We start from the raw sequence: 23,626 nt of genomic DNA on the forward strand, positions 1-23,626 counted from the left end.
TATTTAAAGAACACAAAGAAGCCAAAGAACACTAAAAACAAACAAACAAAACAAAACAACAACAAAAAAAACACCTCAGGACAGATCAAGAACATCAAGATGATTCTCATTAAGGACTGTTTTCTACCATGTGCCACATTTTACAAATTAATCGCACTCATGTTCCAGAATACACCACACTAATTTTAATTCTCTCCCCCCTGCCCCAAGGATTCATAGAACATCAATTAGGAGAAATATCCTCTGTGATGTGGATTTTAAGTGCTTTACAGAAAATAAGGAAATACATATCAAGAGTCCCAAGCATTTCTTGACAGAAGCATTTCCACCTTGACTATTCTCAGCACTGAGATTAACAATAAAGTACTAAAAAATCAAGTTAACTATTAAACTGCTATTGATCAAGATGGTTACACAATAAAACAACATACTCTAAAAGGAAAATCCAGAGTTGCAGAAACAGAGGATCAGGTAAATGTTCAATCACAAGTCACCATAGATCTCAGAATCTGACATTAAAGGACGTTAGGAAAATACAGAACCATACATGACACTTGAGAAGTTTCTCATCATAAATGTAAACATACCATCCATGTCCTATAAAAGAAGCAGTTGTGGACCACTATTGTTTAACTTTGTAATATATCATTTTGCTAAATTCTTAATGAGTTACAATTATTAAGATTTGTTGGCCTTTTGCACTCAGGACCCAGGGTTCAAATCTGGATTTAATTAGATGAGAGGCTATTAATCTTACATAACGATCTCAAATTTCTGGATAAAGAATCAAAGTTTCCTACCACAAATTTTAAGTATACGGCTAAAGGGAAACTTCTCAGTCTTAAAATATAATTGTACTTAAGCAAGTTTATGGCTTACAAAAATATACATATTTATCTCTTAACTGAATGACTTCTGCATATTTCATTTGAGGAAGAACCTCTCCAATTGAGAAGATTAAAGCAAACTACATTAAGTATCCAAGTGTAACTGAACTTTCTGTGTTAAGCAGCTTAAAAATTTAATCTCAAAACAGTAACATTCAGATCACATAGTCAGAGCTAAACACCTCATGTCTAGCCGATCTAGTGCGTGGTCTCAGAGGGAAAAGTGGCTTGGAGGACAAAAACCTGTACGCATACTAATCTAGATGCTTAGATTTAACAGCTATAGCTTACACATCTCACTGGAATTTACTGACTATTCTAACTCTCCACATTAATTACTGGTGGATAAAAAGATCACAGGCAAGCATCTGAAGGCACCGCTGCTCTAAGCTAAATAGCATTAATTAGGCAGCATGTATTCCAGCAATTTGATAACAAAGTGTTACCAAAAAATGGTTTCACCTGACGTTATCCTCTGGCTCAGGTTCACTGTCACTGTCTTCTGCTTTTCGCTTAATTCCTCCTATTGGAGATGGGGAGCCATCAGAAGTGAAACTTGTATTAGGAGATATTGAAGGACTCTGCAAACAATTATGACATTATAGAGGAAGGATTTAATTATTCATTTCACATAAGAAGTTACATCCAACTGCTATTACAATCATGCTTCATGATAATACAACTTTTACAGCTATTAAATAGATATGGCAAATATATTTAGAAAATACAAAGACTGAAAAAAAATACAAAGACTGATCTTGGCCTACTCTACTTCCTCAAAAAAAAAAGAATATAAAAAAAGATTCCTATGCTTAAACTCAAAAAAGAATCTGAACATTAGAATAAAAATTACTTCAGAAGAAAAAAAATTTAATTTTATATATTTTTAAAAATTAAAGGACTTGAATTATTTTTTTCCTTTGGTGGTTTCCTCATGTTATGAATTCATGATCACTTCCTACCAATCAAGTAGCAAAGTTCTAAGGGGGAAAATATAAATACATCAAGTAGCAATACACAAAATAGTCAATGCAGGGGAGAATGAAGTTAAATGGTGAAGGCTCAACCTCACACAACTATCAGAAAAATAATATTTTAATAAGACTCTGCCAGATAACTAAATTATTTTATAATGTTTTAAAATTCAAGGTACAAGTAAAAATCCATTTGTAACAAATGCAGACTTCTTAAAGACTTGGATATCACTTAAAATTCACTATTATCTTCCCTTTGTACCTAATTCAATGAACACAGTGACCATCCTAAAGAATTTTAATATTTAATTAAAAAATTGAAATCCTCTGCAACTTTAGTTTTATGTTAAATGACCAAAAACACAGTGGCAAAAAGGTTTTCATGGTAAAGTTTTCTTCTGTTATTCACAGTATATGATCTATTGCAAGTAAACTGAATTATTTTTAAATTGAGAGCTTAGGAGGCTATTTTAATGATACTGTAACTAAAACCTTAATATGCATGTAGTTTTTACCACAGGCCAAAAAAAGTTATAACAAAGTAAAATTGTATTTCTCATAGAGTTTATAACTTTCTTTAAAAAAAAGTCTAATTATAAAAAAAAAGTCTAATTTCCATTTTATTCATGATACCATATGGCCAATACTGTTTAAAAAAACCAAAATGTTAACAATAATTCAGGAAGGCATTGTTGTACTTGAAAATGAGATGGATATTTTTTAGTTAGAGTTTGAAATTCCAATTTCAACCATTACTGGTTGATGGCCTTGGGTAATTAATGTAACTTCTGTCAGCCTCAACTTGAGATGGGATAACATTCTCTTTGTCAGTTACTGTGAGGATTAAATGAAACGACATGTATGAAGGATCAACAGCAAGCTGCCGGTGTGGCATATGGTAGCTCACCTTTCAGTAAGTCATCACTGTTATTTTTTAAACCCAACATTAAATTCATTTGAATTAAATTATGAGAATGATACTCCTATCAATCATCTAAGTACAGAGAAGTTGGGTAAAAAGCAAACTTTTCCAAATTGGCAAAAAAGATACAAACTACATCTGATAAAAATAATATACCTGCAAGGAAAAACAAAAAGTGGTTTGTTTTTCTGATACTATATATCTCTGCCACTCTTTTCTGCTCTCTACCAACAATAAGTCTTTCCTGAACATACCAGATTCATACCAATTGATTCAAATTCCTTTTTAAAAAGCTCTTTTTACAATCACATTTTATGCAATGGCCACAGATACAGTCAGATATTTCAGAACGCAAAAGTTAAAAACACATATTTATAAAGAACAGAAGCCAGTTAGTAAAACACTAACAATGTGGACCATGAGGCAGACACTACTCAACACTAATATGCCCAACAGCTCAAACAAACAAACCAAACAGCAAAAAAAAATCTTAACTTTAAAGGCTCCCTCTAAATGAACAGGTAATTAGGCTTTGTGATTTTCCTTAAATTCACAACATTCCAGATGAAAATCCCTCTATGCAGAGTCCAACAGAAACAACTGTGTGATGGGGAATTAAGATAGGATTGAGAAAGCAACCTAATCATCAATCTCCCTACTCCTACTCCCATGGCAGACATTATTACTGAACAGTGGGACTAGTCTAGTCCTGTGGAGCCTCAATATAATATTGGAATCTTTGTCACTGCAATTATAGCTGGCAAAGTTTAAACCTCCCTGCCTTCCTAGGATTAAGAAATAGCATTCTTTCACAGACATGGTGTTTGACAATACAAGTTACTCTGTTCCATCCACTCTGTGGGGAAGGCAGTCCCTTCAATCTTAAATGAGGGACATCAGCCTTTTCTGTTCTATTCAAGCATCTCACTGCAATCCCTTGACTGACCCTCCATATCCCACTGTTAATGGTGTAAGGCATAAGATAAGAACACAAAAATTGAACAGAACAAAAACAAAACCCAGACTGCTTCTCCTAGGAGATGCAAATTCTTATGAGTTCTCAAATTCCATATCTAAGGTCCTAAAACTTCAAGATGGGAATTTGCAGGAATATAAATCAGTCTCCTGATATGGCAAAAATTCCACATACAGCGTTGCCTTGTAATAAAGGATTTGAGCATCAATAGGGTAACTTTTAGAATAATGAAATATTAAAACTTATACAATTTCCTTGAATATATCAAAACAAAAATTTACACGATATCAAACTTACAAAATATATGTCCTCTCTACAACACACACTCTCTAATGCCTACCAGCCTGAAATAAGCAATAGCTTTGATTATTTGCTGTATATCAATTCATGGTCTGTTCCCTCACGCCTGCTGCTGCCCTGCCATGTGCTCTGTGCTCATGGTGTGTTGCGACTACAATAAGAAGCTACTGGACAGAGTACAGCCTAGCTGGCAGAGATGACCTGCTTCTTTAGACTGAATCACCAAGTTCAAACAAGGAGGGACACTAGGTGGTAAATCTATTCAGTTCCTGAGTTTCTAAATACAGAGCAACCAGAATTTGCATAGCAAGAGTGACCTTAAAATATGTACTCAGATCTATTCCATGCCTGATGTGGAGAGCAAGAGTTCAGGCAGTGAGAAGTAACCTGCTTTGACAGACTGAGGAACATAAATAATAAAATGTCCAAGGCAGATCCCTGGATAAAGGGGAAAACCCACCTTCCACTCTTACCTCCAGCTATGAGACACTCCCATGTCCCCATCATGCTGCTAGCACCCAGTTCCTTTAGGGAAAGGAGGTAGTACTGAGGCTCATTTGCATTACAGAAACACTGCAGCCACTTAGCTATCTATATTTACATGCATTTTCTTTTCTTTCATATCATTTAGATATTTACATAATGATAATCATGGATTCAACAGAGTTAAAGATATCTCAAAGGAAAAGAAATTGAGAGAAACTACAAAACAAAACAACTCAAGGCTAAGTAACAAAATTCACACCCAACTGCAAGAGACCTCTGATAGTCACTTTTCAATGGTACATAAAAGTCAGTCACTTACAGAGTTATTCTGCATCCTCATTTCATAGGCTGCTTGTCTCGGATTACTGGCTACTTGAGAACCTGGAGAATTTCTTGAACCCAAGGCATGAGGAGTTAATATTCCACCAGGAGAGAAAGCTGGTTGATCTCTCTAACATAAATGGAAAGAAATGTAGAAATTAAAATTAAATCACAATACAGTTAGAGGACAGGAGGAAAAGAAAGCAATGGAAGAGAGTCCCCACTGTAAGCATTTAAGGGAGGAACTGAATTTCTGCTGGCATTTACAGGACTGTCCACAATTTGAATTGATGGTAATACCCTGTAAACAATATTCTGTAGTATTTAATAATAATAGTTTTTTTGAATAGTTCTAAACATACATATAACATACTATTCTGATACAAAGAATCTATGCAAGCCTGAGTAAACTGTTCCATTATATTTACTGACAATTTCAGAACATATTCAATAAACAGTTTCAGGTGCATAAAAATAATATTAACTATTAAGGTTAAAGAACTAGTCAGGAGTTTGATTTATACTTAGGAAAGTCCACTTTTATTTACCCTTCACCTTGCTAGAATTTAACTTTTTATTTCCAATTAATTAGAGTTCTATTGTAGCTGTAATAGCTATAATAGTTGTAGTTGTGGCTGACTGACAGAACACACTTTTTTACACAGATACTGACTGAAGGAAAATAGGAATACATTAAGGCAGAAAGCAGATACGCCCCTCTCAATCTAAGTGGTTCTGAACCTACCCGTAACAATAAATAACTCTACTTTTCTCTCTTCTACATTTCCCCAACTTGCTCACTTCTAATAAAATATAACAATAAAAAGCGCAAAAAAAAAAAAAAAAAAAAAAAACAATAAAAAGCGCTCCCTAAATTCTATGAGTTTAAAATCCAGTAAAGAAGACAAGGAAAACAAGAACTAAAGAAGTAACTATAGAGCATTATGCAATGAGGTAAGAAAACAAATATCACAAGTAAGAAGCAGCAGGGTTCAAAGAAAGGACTGCTTATCCTGCACTAGGGCCAAGGCCACAAGGGAGGCCCTGGTGGAAAAGCTAAGTAAGATGTGAGGGAATCATGAGGTCTGAAATCCACTCAGAACTAGCAAATGCAGGCAACACTGTGACTCAGGAGGGACATGGTGCATTTAGAAGACAGCACATAAAAGCTGGGCAGATAGAACTGGACCAGATCAGAGTACACTCCGCATGCCAGGCTGAAACAGAAATGGGCTCTGAGGGGTCTGCAAAGTTGCTGGTCATTTTTGAACAAAGAAAGGAGTTTCAGGAAGATTAATCTGACAAAGATTTAGACAGAATGCAGTAACTTTTAAGAAGACATAAAGGGTAGACATTTTTTTATTATAAAAACAATATCTGATTATCAGAAAAAAATTCAAATAGCTAACTAAGCACCCCACGCCCATCAAGCACATCCTTTTAGACTCTAGAGTTTAAAAAAAGACTTGAGGGACGCCTGGGTGGCTCAGCGGTTTAGCACCTGCCTTTGTCCCAGGATCGAGTCCAACATCAGGCTCCCTGCATGGAGCCTGCTTCTCCCTCTGCCTGTGTCTCTGCCCCCCCCCCCCCCCCCCCGCACCATGAATAAATAAATAAAATCTTAAAAAAAAAAAAAAAAAGACCTGACACTAGCATTCTTTCTCCAGGCAAGAAGGCAGCTGGGTAGACATTATATCCCTAACCAACTCCTAGTGGATAAGGAATAAAGCTACTGAAATTAACATCTTTCTTCCAAATCATAAACTTATGCTATTGCCAATCTTATGAAATTAATTAAAACTCACCTTCATTCTCTTTCTTTTTTCTTTCTGTCGTCTTCTAAAACTGTCCTAAAAGTATAAAATCCACATATTCTGTCAAATAATTACACAAAAATGTCAGAGTTAAACATTACCAGGAATGATTTGAGAAACAATTTAAGTTTTAAAGGAAGACCCCAAAAACCTAGGTCCATAATTAAACTAGGCAATGGACCATGTGTTTAAAGTGCTGTTTATCAGAACTTAAGGTGGATAGAAAGCATTCTAAATATGGAGTTTAGATATAATTGTTCCTCTTAATGTTTTTCAGATCATTTTTGACATCATTTCAGGAAAGAATGCAAGAGTTATGACAAAGACTCTTGGTTTTACCCGGGAGTGAATAGGCTGTCAGTATGGAGAAGATACAAATAAGAAAGAAAATAATTCTTAAGTTTTAGCTGAATACAGTTTAATAACCAAAGTGTCCATTTAAAAAAAATTAACAATTTAAAAATAAGCTTCTGTTACCTAAAAAGAGCTTGTTTGACAGTTTCTAATTCTGTAGCATGCATGGCACAAAGTGGGTAAAGAAAGAAGTGGGGCTCTACGCAAACACTACTAACCCCCAGGTTCCAAAAAGTCAATCTCATGAAAGAAAGGAAGGAAATTCAGATGTCTGCATTGCTCATTCTGAGCCAATTTAATTCACAGGAAAGGGTCAAGTCTGCATTGATTATTCCCCTCCACTCATTTTCAAAATGTAGTCACGGTTTCAATTAAATAGGATTTGGGATTGATCTTGTTTCCCACTGTTTGGCCGTTGAAAGGCCTCCCTGGCCCTAGAAAGCATTCCTTCCATGCCCACGATTCTGTGAGCATCAAGACACTGGAACAACAACTAAGCCCTACAACAGCCCCAAACAGGGGCCAGCAGGTACTGTGACTGCCACCTTACAGCTGTCACTTCTATCCCTTCTAAGTCGGTAATGCCAAATACAAAATAACACCCTTAATAAGATCTAAAATTTATACTTCCTGCCAGAAGAGAAGCTGAATGTTGGATATATGGTAAATGGCTACCTTAAAACCTCCTAAGATATGAAATCCACCACTCTTTAATCAAGCTTTCCTCTCCATCTTTAAGAAATGTTTCTTATCTAGGGTACCAACGAGTTATAGACTGTGAAAGCCATTAGTCAGTTTTCAATCCTTCTCTAGGACTCTTCAGTCTTGAATCATGCTCTTCACTTGGCTTTCAAGCCACTACACTCACCTGGTTCTCTTTTTCCACTGTTGCCGTATGCCTTTGCTCCATGACTCCCCCAACTTCTCAATGATGGTGTTCCTCTGTGCTTAATACTTGGACTTCTCTACTCTCATGAGAGTAATCATCTAGTCTCATGGCTTTAAACACCATCTATATGGTGATGAGTCTCCAGCCAGGACCTCTCCCCATTCAGCATCTCCAATTGGATGTCTCAAACTTAACATGCCCACAATGGAGTCCCCACCCCCAACTTTGCATCTCCAGTCTTATTCATCAGTTGTTCAGACCATTTTTCAACTTCTTAGACAAAAAGCCTTTGAGTCATTCTTGGTATCTTTCCTTCTCTCAACCTAGCATTGAATCCATTATCCAAGTGGTTCAACCATCAAAACATATTCAAAATCCAACTACCTCTTGTCATCCCCACTGTCACCATGCCGGCTTCCTTGGACTGCTGCAAAAGAGCTTCCTAACTGGGATCTCAGCTTCTATCTTTGCCTTCAAACAGTCAACATCCTGGGTACATGCCCTAGAGCCTCTACACTGGCCATTCTCTCTGCCTGAAATGCTCTTCTTGCAAACACCTGCATGGTTTATTTCTCCACATTCTCTAGGTCTTTCTTTATCTATTGTCATCTGTTGGTAAGGCCTTCTCTAATCACCTTTTCTAGAACTGCAATGACCCCATCTTCACCTTCCCAGATATTTCCTCACATGCTTTAAATTTCTAACACAGTACACGGTTTACTTTGTTTTTGTGCTTATTGTCCAGTTCTGGAAAAATGTAAGCTCCACAAGGTCAGGAATTTTGTCTGCTTTTTATGGTAAATATCAGTGACACTCAGAATACTATCTGACACATGACAAACAATAAATGTGCGCTAAATAAATGAATATTTGCAAGGTAAAAGGCAAACATCAAAGCTTATAAATTGAAAGCATCACCTTCAACTGCTCAGTTTTAGTAACAAATACCGATGTATTCCTTTTCTAAAAACCGTCTATTTTGTGCTGGTCAAAATTGGTCAAAAGCCAATTTCCAGGAAATTGGACATACATACTTTCCAGGAAAATACACACACTTGGATACTTTTATATTGAATTTCTGAGAGTTCATAAATTTCCACCGATGCCCAACCTTGCTGATGGACATCATACGCCAAGAACACCAAAAAAGATTCAAGAAGAGCTTTATAATGAATGCCCTCTCTGCTAGTCCAGTTAGAAACCATATTACTTAAATCTGAAGCACTTTGGTACCTACCAAATCCAATACATCCTGCTCTAATGCCAAATATCACCAATATTTATTAGTACAGAGTGTCTGCTAAAGCCACATAAAAAAGTTGTTCTAATATAAGGTTTTTGTAACAAGTACATAGTACATACATATAGTTTTTTTCTTAAGCATAACTGGAAGCATGTCAAGTGTAGCCAACTCCACTTCACCTAGAATTGTTGAAGACTTAGTTCAAAATGGCTATCCTGGTAGACATTTGATATCCCAAAGTTAGTTCTGTTATTTGAACCTTACACATGAAAAATTCTTGCCACCACTGTGGATTACCAAGTACCAAAGGCTTTGGAAAGAATGCTTATAGGTCATTCACTCTGTTATATAAAATTGTACCAAAACTTCTAAGAAAGAGAGCACACTAGCTATAGTACACAAAGCTGAAGAAAATATAAAAACTTGTCAGATACGATGACTTATTTTATTCTATAAGGAGGTCATGAAGCATTGTAGCGACATTATATATTGCTATTTGCTCAAAATAGGCATATGAATTGTTGTAAGATTAGTTTCTGAAAGGATCTCCTTCAATCTCTAAGAAGCCACTATCTGTAATTTTACTCACTGCTTGCCTCCCTTGACACTCCCCCAAAATCACTCTTCAACCTGCTTTGCCTCCAAGCTGCTGCCCTTCTGCCCTACTGACTCCCCAGAGCCTCTGAACCTCTGGCCACAGACTAGGAGCCTGTCCATCTGGCTCTGACCCCTCAGCACCAATGGCTTCTCCTCTCTTTAGGGATTTCCTCCCATCTCTCTACAACTAGCTCTTTTCTCTCTCCTTAAGTGTCCATGTGTCTCAAGGTTTGTGTTGGAGGCACTTTCGCTCCATACAGCCTCCCAGGGACATTCACAACTTGAAGTACCTCCCTTCTACTAATGGTTCTCAAATCTCCTTTCAAAAGACTTTGCCCTGAGCTTTTACACAAATCCATCTAACTGCTTCATGGACTTTCTCCTCTCCAGTCCTATATGGCCCCTCAAACTTAGTGTCTCCAAAATGAAACTCAGTTTCCACCTTCTCCCCACCCCAACATGCCCTACCTCAAGTGCTTGTTATCTCAGTGAATGGCACTGCCCAAGCCAGAAACCTGGACTTCTCACCTAAGCACTCATCCTATCATATGTAATCAATTTCCAAGTGCTTTTTATTTTTTATTTCTTTCTCTCATATATAAATTTCTTACTCATGGGGATCCCTGGGTGGCACAGCGGTTTGGCGCCTGCCTTTGGCCCAGGGAGCGATCCTGGAGACCCGGGATCGAATCCCACGTCGGGCTCCCAGAGCATGGAGCCTGCTTCTCCCTCTGCCTGTGTCTCTGCCTCTCTCTCTCAATCTGTGTGACTATCATAAATAAAAATTTAAAAAAAAAAATAAATAAATAAATAAATTTCTTACTCAAAGTTGTAATCCTTTACACCTTGGCTGATGCAATTCAACACTTACCCCCTATACTCTACTACCAGAGTAGGGAGTTCCTAAGTCTTAAACTGTCCTCCAGGACATAAATATTTCCTGTAAAATAGGGCAGCAATGAGTTCAATCCCAACATTCATCTAGCCTTGGCACCCTCATTTCATAGCCTACTGATTAGACAGGTATTTGGATTTTTATCTTAATTAAGATTATGAAGAGAGAAAAAAATTACAATGCAACTCACACAATGTGCAATATACACAGTTCCACACAGCAAGCATCACCTTTAAAAAATAATCAAAGCACTGACCACTCATGATTACATTGGTGTTTGATATACTATAATGATATAACAATGCACTCAGAGAGGTTAAAAGTACAATCAAGGGATCATCACAGCCTATTAGAGACAGGAGCAATTTAGCTACTGCAATAGAAACACTTTACCTCATCATCCTTTCTCTTTTTAAAAATGCTATCCTCAACTTCACCAACTGCTAACATGATCATCTGTACTCTTTGCAGATTGACATAACCACTTTCTGTAAGGTAACCCTGTAAGTGATAAAATACATGTAAAATGATCTTCTTATAAAAGCAAATACTTCTGTTTTGAAATTATTCAAGAGTGAACTTACCCCAGTTTTGTGTACCACATTTTTGTATATGTTAACCAAACGGTCAATTGCACCTTCCCTGCCACCAGGAGACAAACATTACGCATTAGGACCAGTATGCACTGTAAAGGCAAGAAGGCTAAAACACAGGTCTGAAAACCCATACAAACACACATACCTAATTTCTAATGATGGCAGGTGAGGAAGGAAGTCATTTCCCACAAAGAAGCACATGAAGACCCAGTCATCAATACTCCTCTCAACATCGAACGTGAACGGTAGACTGGCCATAGTGAGCTCTCTTTCCAAATACTATAAACCAAAAAGGAATGCTTCCATTAGAGCTATCAAAACCCACCTTGCTTTAGAGCACTGATTCCGATGTTTATTGCTACATACCTCCCGAAGAACATTAAGACGAAGGAAGATAAATTCTCCTTCTGCACAGGGAAGACTATCTGCAAGTTCATCATGCTGCAGGAAAGGGCAGTCAAGATTAAACAAGTCTACTCTAAATCCTGTAACTTTTTCCAACTAAATAAATATCATGGCTTCATCTAAAGCAAGATCCATTTTAATATTACAAGTATTAAAAAAAAAGAACTCATCAAACCATTTTAAAAATAAAAAATTATCCATAATCTCAATCACACCTAGACCAGGTTTCAGCAAATGTTTTTGCAAAAGGCCAGAGAATAAACATTTTAGCCTGTTGGAGACACATACGGTATCTACTGCATATTCTTTCATGTCTCACTTTGTTTTTACAATTCTTTAAAAATATAAATACCATTCTTAGTCATTGGCCAAATCTGGAGGGCTGTAGTTTGCCAACCCCTGACCTACATCCAGTCAATATTAAATTTCATGATACAGACTTCTAGACTCTTCCAACAGTATATTTTTTTTACCTTTTTTTTCCCCCACTCAGCATGTTTTTTAAAGAGGCACCATATTCTTATATCAGATGAAAACCTGTTCAGAGGGGGCTGGATATAATCAAGTGAACCCCAAATACGTAGGAACTAGGAGTAACTTAAAAATATCAAGCAGATTAATATATTTGATTTACAGTTAAGAAAAATAACCATTTGAAAAAAAATACTTCTACAAACAAAGCATGTGCAAGAGGTATTATTAACTAGGAGACCTAATCCTCATGTAGACATAAGCTATTAGAAAAAGTGGAGAGTAGAACGACTGAGTGCATGCATGTTTCTGAGTATGTGTTCACTTTAAAGAGCTTTGAATGATACATTCCTATGAGGGGTAACAAAGTAGGTTCTTAAGAATCTAATAAAATACAGTCTTCTCTTTATCCATTCTAAAAATGAAGTAACCTGAATATACTTAATGTCACTGAACTATAACTTAAAAATGATTAAAACAGTATACTGTGTGGTATATATATTTGATTATAACAAGAAATAAAATTTTAAATTTTTATTTTATTTTTTTAAGATTTTATTTATTAGAGAAAGAGAGAGAGAGAGAGAGAGAGAGAGAGAGAGGCAGAGACATAGGCAGAGAGAGAAGCAGGCTCCATGCAGGGAGCCTGACATGGGATTTGATCCTGGGTCTCCAGGATCACACCCTAGGCTGAAGGCGGCTCTAAACCACTAAGCCACTGGGGCTGCTCAAAATAGAAAAACTTTAAATGAGGGAACTACCATTTCAAAGTTCTTACCTTTCCCTTCTTTTCTCTTGGCAAACCTTCACAGTCCTTGACCTCATGTCCAAATTGATTACAAAGACCACATGGTTTGGGTTTGTTTGGTTTGAATTCTTCTCTAATGATGGTAAAGTTGGGTTCATGTGTAGCAAGGCCGAGCATAATGAGATCAGCTATCAACCAACAACAATAAAACGATGAACAGTGAGTACTTAGAGAAGACCCTACCACAACCAACAATAAAGTTGGTGTCCACTGTAACACAAGACACCAAAACAAAACAAAACAAAACAAAACAAAAGCCCAAACAAGCACAAAACAGAGGGGGTAAAACCAAAAAGCCTAAACTTCTTAGTTCTTAGGCAACAAGTTGTCCTCCAGACACATAGGCACAAATTATAGACTACCATTCAAGAGTCAACACCCTGGGGAAATCGTCCATTTTAAAGGTATGTGCAGCAATATCAAAAGGTGGAAAAGTATTTTAAAAATGTAAGATAAATGAATATTAATTACAGATTAAACTTAATATCACTTCCTCCTCAAATATAAAATGAGCAAGGCATATTAGAATTTCCAGGCAACCAGGGATAATCCATTACAACACACCAACCCATCTACTTGCTATGGTTTAACCCAAGAGAATCAAATCCCAAAAAAGAAACTTACCATCTGCTCCACATAAGCAATGATGAGTGTTTGGGTCATGGTTAGGCTGGGCTAAAGAGGGGGAAAAGATACATCATATGTATATAAATGTATTTTATACCACAGGAGTATCACATTTTACCAAATATTTTCTATACAATAGCTTATCTTTTTTAATAGAACATATAATAAAATATTTATAAGGAAGTTTTACCTCTTTGCCTTCTAATATAATCCATGATTTTATGTTCTCCTTCACCAGGAGCACTAGCATCAGATAAAATAACCTAGAAAAGAGTTTTTAATACTTTCAACTTATCCCCAATTTTCTAGCACAAAAACCAAAACTGAATAGCTTAAAATAAGTTGGGATAATTCAATTAAGACAGTGCTATTAATTGGAAATCTTTCATAATGTATATATGTGTTAAACACCAAAATTATTTCCCTTGTTAGCTTACTACAGGAATAGAAAAAATGTTTCAGTCAAATTTAGCCAACATAAGAACTAATCAGTTCACAAGTTTCTATAATCTCATTGTTACCCAAGGATACAGCCCCAAACCACACTAAGTCCTGGGAGTAATCAATAAAAGATACCCATTAAATATAATTTATATTTATATTGTAAATACAGTATAACATAGTATTATAAATATAGTATAAATATAATATCTAGTTTGTAACAAAATAAGCTTCGAATTTAAAATTAGATAAAGGTTCCCTTAAATTTTACTTGAATACTTAGAACACAGCTATTCTTTAAAGGCAGCCCCAGGACTTTAATCTTGGTCTATTTTGATTTCTTTTTTTTTTTTTTTAAAGGTTTTTTTTTTTTTTTTTTTAATTTATTTATTTATGATAGTCACACAGAGTGAGAGAGAGAGAGGCAGAGACACAGGCAGAGGGAGAAGCAGGCTCCATGCACCGGGAGCCTGATGTGGGATTCGATCCCGGGTCTCCAGGATCGCGCCCTGGGCCAAAGGCAGGTGCCAAACCGCTGCGCCACCCAGGGATCCCTATTTTGATTTCTAACAACAAAAATTTTTATTTAAAAACTGCTTTCCTCTACACACATTATTACATATATATAAGTATATTTTAAAAATAATATATATATATATTTTTTTTTAAATCATGGGTCCCATTTTATAGCTTCATTGTGATGATAAGAGGACAAAATTGGCCTTGAAAGAAAACTCAGCAGTCTAGGGACCGTGCAGGGCATCCCATCTCTAATAACCCTGGAAGCTTCCCTTTCCTCTGACAGTCAACTAGCATTTTATGGGGGGGAATAAAAGGACAAAGAATATCAGTCATATCAAAGTACAGCCTAAAATGATCACCCTTATCTCTGAAGTACCAAAATGTGAAACTTACTGTCAAGTTTTTCCACCCAGGGTCATTATTTAAACGATCAGCTATGTAATAGCGAAGGCATTTAGCAAGATTGTCCATGAACTCAGTTCCCTAAAATGATACGAAGAAATAAATTAACCTACCATTTAAGAGTTAGCAATAGCTGGCAAAGTATGAGACTACTTACTGGTGTAATACAGTTGCTATCAAATCTTTCTTTTATTTCTTCTGGAGGAAGAAAGCCACCTAGAGGAAAGAGAGTCAATGTTTTGTTCTTCCCATAAAAAATTACCTAGTATTAAGCCAGAATAATAAAAAAAAAGTTCAAATACAAAAGAAAGGGAAACACTGTCACCTGAGGAACAAATGTTCCCTCTTTGGGGAAGAAAATAAGATTTGTTCTTTCCAATTTAATATAAGCTTTAGCATGACCATCAAATAATACATGGTATATTAAAAATTTTATAGTTTTTATATATTTCATAGAAATATGAAAATTATGACATTCTTTATAATGCCCTCAGAACACACACACACACACACACACACACACACACACACACACACACCTTAGGAGTTCTCATCTTGTAATTCCTGAGATAAAGGTACCTTAGAAAAACAAAACTAAAGTGCAGACTTGTTTTTTTAAAGATTTTTATTTGAGAGAGTGTGCACATGTGCATACTGGAGAATGAGTAGGGGGAGGGGAAAGGGAGGAGCAGAGGGAGAAGGAGAAGCAGCCTCCCCACCAAGCAGGGAGCCTGATGCAGAGCTCGATCCCTGGACCCTGAGATCATGACCTGAGCCAAAGGCAGACACTTAACTGATTGAGCCTCCCAGGTGTCCCTAAACTGTTGAGTTTATTACAGTTTTATATGATAAGAAAATTATCAGCTGGTATATAAAAGTCCTATTTGTCTTCTACTTCACTGAGTAGTTTTTTTTTTTTTTATTATTCATGACAGACACCCACACACACACACACAGAGAGAGAGAGAGAGAGAGGCAGAGAGACAGGAAGAGGGAGAAGCAGGCTCCACGCAGGGAGCCCGACACAGGACTCGATCCCGGGTCTCCAGGATCACACCCCGGGCTGAAGGCGGCACTAAACCGCTGTGCCACCGGGGCTGCCCTGATTAGCTTTTTAAAAGACAAATATATCTCAAACATCTTTAAGAAAGAAGACATCTTTAAAATCAAAGACAATCTTTTATAAGTACAAATAGGATTAAGCATTTTAATTACAAGCTACAGCTAAAGTAACTATATAGTTGCACACTTCTGGCAAATTAAAACAACAGAAAATGTATTGTAATTGCAGGGCTGAGCTATCCTCTTTTACATGCAAAGTACAGCATCTTGAGCCCATAAATTACTGCTTTCCTGGTCTATCATGCTGACTTATATAACAAAACACCAAACACATTACCCTGCTACAACTACACTCTATCTCACAGACAGGTGTCTTGGGAGAAAACCAGTCCCACTAAGTATCTGGACTCCCTGACCTTCCTCCCTTTTGAGACTTCATCAACTTCCACCTAAGTGACCATCAGGAATTTTAACCTCTAAGGAACTGCAAAGATGATCAGACCCCACCTCTCCCCCACATCAAGGGTACCCTGAGTACTTCACTGCCTCAGTGCCTGTTGCATCCACCTCTACTGTAGTGTGTCTGACTTGGTGATAGCCTATAAACATGGATCACATCATCCTGTGTCTCCTCTTACAGATCTCTGAATTCTAAGGGGAAGCAATAAACATGCTAAGCTAAACAAGCTACCAAGACTGATGTAAGGAAAATGTTTACAGAACTGTAGCATTCTAATAGCCCTCATCTCATAGAAAAGAACACTAAGAGCCCCACAGAAAAGAGAAACAATGTTATTTCTCCTTTACAGATACATCGAAGTTAGCTTAAGAGCTGTGCTTCCCTTGAAAGGGGAAAGAAGGAAGGAAGGAAGGAAGGAAGGAAGGAAGGAAGGAAGGAAGGAAGGAAGGAAGGAAGGAAGGAAGGAAGGAAGGAAGGAAGGAAGGAGAAAAGAAAAGAAAAGAAAAGAAAAGAAAAGAAAAGAAAAGAAAAGAAAAGAAAAGAAAAAAGAAAAGAGGTTGAGAATCTGCTCTCCCTATCAGAATTCCTCCTTTTATTCCCATTTCCCTTTTCCTATAGAGTTGGGAAAAGAAACAAGCTTGTTAGTGGGAATGAAGGATACCACTTTCTGACAGTGAACATAAATTTTCCTTGGATATTCTGGATCCTAATTAAATTAAAACCACACCTACTGCAAAAGATAGTTGACACCTCTCCCCGCCATTCTGTTTACATCTCATAAGAAGTCCAACCTCAAGATGCACATTCTTTACCTTTTGCCAGTATTTCTTCCCTGACTCGCTGCTTCTCCACTGCTGCTTCCATTCCTTCTTTTGATGCTCTGAACCTCCTGGAACGCTGCTGGTTCATTTTGGCACGCGGTGCCTGAAAACATTTCATAGTCACATAATACTATTCAAAATATGTGTAACAAAATCTGTACATTATTTTCAATCAGTTGTTCTTATAAAAACAGTACACTAAAATGGAAAAGCAATATACCTAAATAATCCTTTCATGACAGACAGTAAATCCTGAGAACTTAAATTTGGATCAAGAACTTAAAGCTGACCTCAAGCAAGTAATGAGTGACATGTCAAATCGACAAAGATCCTAAAAAGCCATTTAATACTGCAGTGCCCACAACCCAATGTCATTTCTACTGGGCTACGGTGCCAGCACGCAATGAATAGTTACTACTACAGAACTAGGATCAGGAAGACCTGATGTCCATGCCTAAAAGTAAGGATGGTCTCCAAATGGGATCTACCAGGCCCCATAAAACTAAGCAAAAGAAAATGACTTCTTAATCTGTAGGACTTCAAGGCACTTCTATTTTGTACTTTCCACAATAACCACTCTGTCTCTACAATAAGGCAAAGCAGGTAGAAAGGGAACAAGGTTTTAAATGAAAATACTTTTGAATCACTTTGACCAAATAGAACTTAAAATCACTGGATAAGCATGAATGAAGTAAACTGGATTCTAAGGTTTTGAAATTCCTCAACTGAGTTTTGGGGCTGAAAGGGACTCTTAAGTATCCTGTCTACATAAAACAATCTGTTTTAAATTATCTTTAAATAATTCCCTTTCCTATAAAATGAGGCCACCAAACCTAACTCTTTCAAATACCAAGTTCTCTGATCTACATTTATATTTCAACAAAAAAATGTTACAGACCTGAGCATACAAAAATACACTCTTACAGGTATGCTTACAGTTTATATACTTGATTTAGGAGTAAGGGCACACCGGACAAAAAGTGACAGATTTTCTTCAAGAACCTTCACTAATGTGAATTGGAATATGCCCCAAGTAAGATATTTCTGTTCCCTCTATTCTTCACTGCACTTTACCAAGCTATCAAGTAGCTAAGTAATTTTTCTTTTTTTTTTTAAAGGGTATGAATTTTATTTTATTTTTTAAAGATTTTACTTATTCATGAGAGACAGAGAATGAGGCAGAGACACAGGCAGAGGGAGAAGCAGGCTCCTCACAGGGAGCCCGTTGTGGGACTCGATCCCGGGACTCCAAGATCACGCCCTGGGTGGAAGGCATGCGCTCAACCGCTGAGCCACCCGGGCATCCCCTAAGTAATTTTTCATTGCATAAAGAGAACCTCAGAAAAAAGTAATCTTCTTGGACCCAAAATTTCTAGATTTTCAAATCATTTCATTAGCCACTAGGAATGACTTAATCTAAAAAGAAAGTAAATCTATTTGTACATAGCTAAATAAATTTTACGGTTATGATTTACCTTAATTTTCCTTGAATACTAATATATAGTTTGCTGGTCATTTATAAGCTAAGCTCATCGATAGCTAACATACCATCCTATCCTAGGTCAGTAAGCTATTGCCCTCTTAAAGCATTCTGAGGACTACTTACTGCCTACAGGAGAAAATCCAAACTCCTGAAGATGGTAATAAAGCCTTCTCAAGCCATTGCTCTACCTTCCCTTTCCAATCTAAAACACCTGTAATTGCCCAAATGTGTCAGTATGGTCAAAGGCATGGGCCCATTTGAGAAACCTGGAACATCTTTCCTATTCCTAACTATTCCATCATCCCCCTCCACTGCTCACCAATCTCCTGTTGTTCTTTATAGCACTTTATAGCACTTTGTAGTGCGGATTCTCTTCCCTCAGCACCCTGCATGTGTTATCTAGTACCTATAAAGCCCACAAATAACTAACCTTGCTCATTTATCTCTGTCCCATTAGTGGTAAGCCTTCAAAAGAAAGGGCCGTCACCATTATCCTCAGTAGCTCACAGTATCCGGCACAAAAAAGGTACAAGAAATGAATGAATGAATGATCAGTCTGCCTCTCTCAAGGTCACCAAAGTCAACATTTTTTGTTATTTAGCTGACTTGCACTCAAGACACTCAGAACACAGCAAAAGCAAAAACAGAGGATTCTAAGTTAACTTTTTTAGCACTTACCACTCCATCAATTGCCATGTAGAGAAGTCGTCTTGGTCTTACAATATTGAAAAGTCTGTCAATGTACTCAAAAATTGCAACCATCATTTCATCCTCATTTTTTGGTGCTGGTCTACAAGGACAAACAAACAACATAACAGGATACAGTACTCCTCTGTAACTTCTGCTATCAGTAACAAAAATGGGTTACGTACTTGTCTTCAGGATGAGTACAGGGATGGATGATTCCATTCATATCCAAATATAGATTATCAAACTCCACATCATTTGGATTTGGTTTACTGGCATCAACAGGAATCTTTACACCATTGCATTCTTTTGGCTATGAGGAAGTAGATGATAATAGTTTGTTCAAGTCTAAAATTAACATCTTCTAGGCTCAGTATGAACCTGTTTCACTACTGAATTGGAAATGAAACACTTTAAGTCATCTTTAAATGACAGGAAGCTACTTTACTCCTTAAAGCAAACTGACACAGATATTTTACCTGTGGAAAGTGGAGAGCTTCTGACACAAGTTAATCTCAACTATGTGAGAGTTATTTATCAAATTCTCAAAGCATTCAGCTGTCCAAGTGAGAAACCCTGGGAGTCATCTTAGAATTCTTCCCTGTGCCCCCACCCATTATCGGTTAAGTCAGCTAATCTGAAAAAGGTCTCTCCATTTCCTCTCAGCCCATTGCCATGACCATCACTGTATCACCACTCACCTCAAGGATGGGGACAGCCCTCATGTGGACTGCCCCACCCCTAGACTCTCCTGTCTCCAGCCAACCCCACATGCGGTCAAGAGTTTTCTTTCTAAAATACAAATGTGGGGGCACCTGAGTGGCTCAGTGGCTGAGCATCTGTCTTTGGCTCAAGTCGTGATTTCAGGGTTCTGGAATCGAGTCCTACATCAGGGATGGGGAGCCTCCTTCTCCCTCCGCCTATGTTTCTGCCTCTCTGTCTCTCTCATGAATAAAATATTTAAAAAAATAAAATACAAACGTGGCTACATCTTAATCTTTCTAATTTTTTCAATGCTTCCCAGGTACAGACCAATCAGCCCGAACCCTTATTAGCCTTCTGTCCTGCCACCATACATCATCCCATCTCTTCCAAGTTCCTGGAAAACTCTCTTCTGCCTCCCAATGCCCCTACAGACTGTTTCTCCTTCTGCTTTCCTGCCAACACCCACTTCCTGAAACCTTATGAATTTTCTATAGTCTAGAGACTGAGATCAAATGTCATTCATTTTATAACTCTTTGTACACATCTCTCAGAAAACTGCTCCTTTTCCTGCATTTCTTCAGAATTGTGCTTATTCACTTGTAGCACTTCCATGACTTTATAATTTGTCGTTTTAGCCCAACTACATTTCAAGTTCTTAAAAAGATAAGGACTATGCCTTACTCAATACTGGAGGCACTCAACTGTATTTTCGGTTGCATTTTTAAACAATGATTTTATTTATCTACTGGGGGGGGGGGTAGACTGCAGAGGTGCATGCATAAGCCAGGAGGAGAGGCAGAGGGAGAAGGAGAGGCAGGCTCCCTGCTAAGCAGGAAGCTGGATGTGGGTCTTGATCCTAGGACCCTCAGATCATGACCTGAATGGAAGGCAGACACAACTGACTGAGCCACCCAGGTATCCCTAGGTTGTTTTTCCTTTTTTTTAAGATTTTATTTCTTTAAGAGAGAGAGAAAGAGCATATATGTGCTTGTGCACACACACAAAGTTGATATAGGGGCAGAGGGAGAGGCAGAAATGGACTGCACAATGAACAGGGTGCTGGACATGGGGCTCCATCCCAGGACCCTGGGATCATGACCCCAGCCAAAGGTACAAACATTAATGGACTGAGCCATCCAGGTGCCCCTCGATTTTATTTTTGTAATGAATATTACCTTGCAGAACTTCAGTGAATGGTTAGAAGATCAAATTTTTACTGTTTGTAAGTCATAAAAAAAAAGTTCCCTAACACACATAAAGCATATAAAGCATCATTTGTAACAGCAAAAAATTGTGAACCCAAAAGCTATCATATACACCATGGATGAGCCTCAAAAACATTCTAAATGAAAGCCAGTCACAAAAAACCCACAGAAGAGCCCATTTATATGAAAAATCCAGAATAGATAAATCCATACAGATAAATAGAGGAGTTTCAATCTGGGGGCAGGAGTAAGGGAGATAGGATATGAATACAAATAGGTACAACATTTCTTTTGGGAGTGATAAAAATGTTCTAAAATTAGGTAATGGTGACTACTGTACAACTGTATACAAGCCACTGAATTGTACACTTTAAACAGGTGAACTTTTTTTTTTAGATTTTATTTATTCATTCATGAGAGACACAGAGCAAGAGAGGCAGACACACAGGCAGAGAGAGAAGTAGGCTCCATGCAGGGAGCCCAAGGTGGGACTCGATCCTGGGACTCCAGGATCATGCCCTGGGCTGAAGGCAGACACTCAACCACTGACTGGGTGACTACCCAGGCGTCGCAACAGGTGAACTTTATGGCATATCAATTACATCTCAGTAAGACTATTAAAATAAATAAAAATGAAAGGTCAATTTAATTAGGGGGAAAAAAGGAGCCCACAGAATGGATTAATAAACTGTGCATGTCCATATACCAGAATGCCAGACACAAGTGAGTCAAAGAACTAGAGTAGGACGGTCACAAATATATTGCTGAGCCAAAACCAGACAAACAACAAACAAAACCAAACAACACCAGCTTCAGAAGAACACATACCACTTACAGTAAGTTATAAAACAGACAAAATAATAACAGTATCATTCAGGGCTGAGAATATACACAGTGAAAGCACAGAGAAAAAGCTAAGGAATGATTTCATGACCATGGTTATCATCTCTGAGAGAGGGAAAGAAATGAGACAGCATTTCAATGTACATTTATGATTGGGAGAAAAGAGGTATTTAAGGTATTTAAAGGCAGAACAGGGAAGCAGCTTTCAGAGAATGCTCTGTACAAATATGCTTGTGTTACCAGGGAAAGGGGGCTTGATCAGAAGCAGTGAATAGGATAAAAAGCATATGGAAAGCAAGAGGTCAATTTTGGTGGTATCTACTGAAAAAGAAGACAACCTGAAAAGCTCTCCCCCCAAGAATCAAAAACAAATTCTAAGAAGGCAAGAGGCTCTCTGCCTCTCCATCTAACCTCTATACTCCAAAGTCCACACTTTCCTTTCTCTGTACCAAGCAAGACACCACACTCAGAAGAACCAAGACTCATGTCTTTATGCTGCCCAGGAAGTAGGGTAAAAAATATTTTAATTTGTTGCCTGCCATATGATATCAGTTCCAACAACTCATACCTGCTTTTATAGCAGCCATAAACAATATGGCTATGAATGGGTATGACTGTGTTCTGATATAACTTATGGACAAAAACAGGAGGTCATTAGCTTGCTAACCTCTGCCCTTAGTCCGTTGTACACCACTAGGCATACTGCAGCTCCTCAATGAATGCTGAGTGTACCTGCATGAGAATTTCTATTTACACTACCTAGAAAGTGTAGCATGGAGCAGGGAGGCATGAGGGGTCAGGATGCGTGGGGGGGGGGGGGGGAGTGCTAGTTTTTTTTTTGGGGGGGGGAGCATTCCAGGCATTTCCAAACCGATTGTGAATATATTTTCCTCTCAGAATTACTGTAGATATATTCAACATACAAATTATATAAATTCAGAGTTTCTTTCTTCAAGAGTAGATTTTGATGTTCAATAAAGAGTAGATTTTGATACTCAGTCCCTTCAAGAGCCTTGCCAAAGAGAATGCCCAGATGTCTCTCACTGGCTTAAAGAGAGTTCTTTATCAATCAAAGGGAAGATAAAAGGAGAGCTATTCTGAACCCCAAAACCAATTCATTTCAAATATCTTTGGATTATCTTCTGAATTTTCCAAATGATAGACTGAGCATACAATGCAGCTGTTTCTTTCTAACCCAAACCACAATAACAAACAAATATCCACAACTGTGAATATGTGATAGAAAACCAGAATCCGCTGTGGTTGAGAAATCATAAGGGGTACCTGGAAATGTGGAAAACTAGTACATCTGTCAGCCTAAAACACGCAGAGGAGCTCTCCTGCCAAGAAGTGGGAAAACACAAGAGGGCTCCAGGCCCAGAAAGGGACTCAGGGACAGCCTCTGGATGATCCAGCAGCACCAGCAGCAC

The 23,626-nt window shown here is 37.6% G+C and overlaps 1 protein-coding gene across 1 annotated transcript in view; it reads right to left on the minus strand.

Moving 5' to 3' along the window:
* XRN2 (5'-3' exoribonuclease 2) overlaps positions 1 to 23,626 on the minus strand; it is an 86,394-nt gene that overhangs the window by 44,041 nt on the left and 18,727 nt on the right. The window contains exons 2-16 of the mRNA XM_072799821.1: positions 19,629 to 19,756; positions 19,435 to 19,546; positions 17,265 to 17,376; positions 15,088 to 15,146; positions 14,922 to 15,011; positions 13,756 to 13,828; positions 13,563 to 13,613; positions 12,909 to 13,066; positions 11,621 to 11,695; positions 11,400 to 11,533; positions 11,243 to 11,300; positions 11,052 to 11,159; positions 6,672 to 6,716; positions 4,865 to 4,996; positions 1,350 to 1,468 (exon numbers count right to left, since the gene is read on the minus strand). Of these exons, the coding sequence (XP_072655922.1) occupies positions 1,350 to 1,468; positions 4,865 to 4,996; positions 6,672 to 6,716; positions 11,052 to 11,159; positions 11,243 to 11,300; positions 11,400 to 11,533; positions 11,621 to 11,695; positions 12,909 to 13,066; positions 13,563 to 13,613; positions 13,756 to 13,828; positions 14,922 to 15,011; positions 15,088 to 15,146; positions 17,265 to 17,376; positions 19,435 to 19,546; positions 19,629 to 19,756 (1,454 nt within the window). The remainder of the gene's footprint in view (positions 1 to 1,349; positions 1,469 to 4,864; positions 4,997 to 6,671; positions 6,717 to 11,051; positions 11,160 to 11,242; positions 11,301 to 11,399; positions 11,534 to 11,620; positions 11,696 to 12,908; positions 13,067 to 13,562; positions 13,614 to 13,755; positions 13,829 to 14,921; positions 15,012 to 15,087; positions 15,147 to 17,264; positions 17,377 to 19,434; positions 19,547 to 19,628; positions 19,757 to 23,626) is intronic.

This window comes from Canis lupus, chromosome 26, assembly GCF_048164855.1.
Source record: "Canis lupus baileyi chromosome 26, mCanLup2.hap1, whole genome shotgun sequence".
In the NCBI taxonomy this organism is placed as follows: Eukaryota; Metazoa; Chordata; class Mammalia; order Carnivora; family Canidae; genus Canis; species Canis lupus.